The 579-nt window shown below is 34.0% G+C and overlaps 1 protein-coding gene across 1 annotated transcript in view; it reads right to left on the reverse strand.

The window, feature by feature from the left end:
* Nucleotides 1-579, reverse strand: part of PRKAR2B (protein kinase cAMP-dependent type II regulatory subunit beta) — a 129445-nt gene that overhangs the window by 87020 nt on the left and 41846 nt on the right. The window contains exon 4 of the mRNA XM_042781369.1: nucleotides 375-395. Coding sequence (XP_042637303.1) covers nucleotides 375-395 — 21 coding nt within the window. The remainder of the gene's footprint in view (nucleotides 1-374; nucleotides 396-579) is intronic.

A 579-nucleotide genomic window follows, 5' to 3' on the forward strand; every position in this document is an offset into this window, starting at 1 on the left:
GTGCTTACTATTTGGACTAAGAATGAGAATAATGGGGGTGAAAAGGACCTTCACTTTTCATTTTCTGCCCTTCTGTACTGATTGCTTTTTTTTTTTACCATGAACATCTATCAGTTTCATGATAATTTTTGAAACAATATAAAAGGTATATTATACATACTGACCACAACTATAAAATACATGGGTATACATTCAAAAAGATATCATTATGGGAAAATATTTAATAGTTTAATTAAATATAAAGTAGGAACATCAGTTCATGATGAAAAGGTCAAAAAAAAAACAGATGTTAACTTACTGTTGGTGAAGATATGGGAGTTACTGAAAATAATTTCAGAGTAAAACGGAGAGATGTAACACAACCATCTCCCCACTCCTCTCTCTTCTCTCCATTCCTTCCACCTCCCCGACTCCTCTCCCCCCACATCTCATCCCATCCTTCCTAATCACCATACGGCACCCACTACTGCTTTAACACTGCTCAGAGTGCTTAACTGTTTCTAGAATATGCAAACATATACATCTGGATCTTTATTTTTTTAATAGAATCTGTAATTACAAAAGATATAGTACTTAAGG

Source organism: Orycteropus afer, unplaced genomic scaffold (assembly GCF_000298275.1).
Source record: "Orycteropus afer afer isolate SDZICR_OR568_19922 unplaced genomic scaffold, OryAfe1.0 scaffold00007, whole genome shotgun sequence".
In the NCBI taxonomy this organism is placed as follows: Eukaryota; Metazoa; Chordata; class Mammalia; order Tubulidentata; family Orycteropodidae; genus Orycteropus; species Orycteropus afer.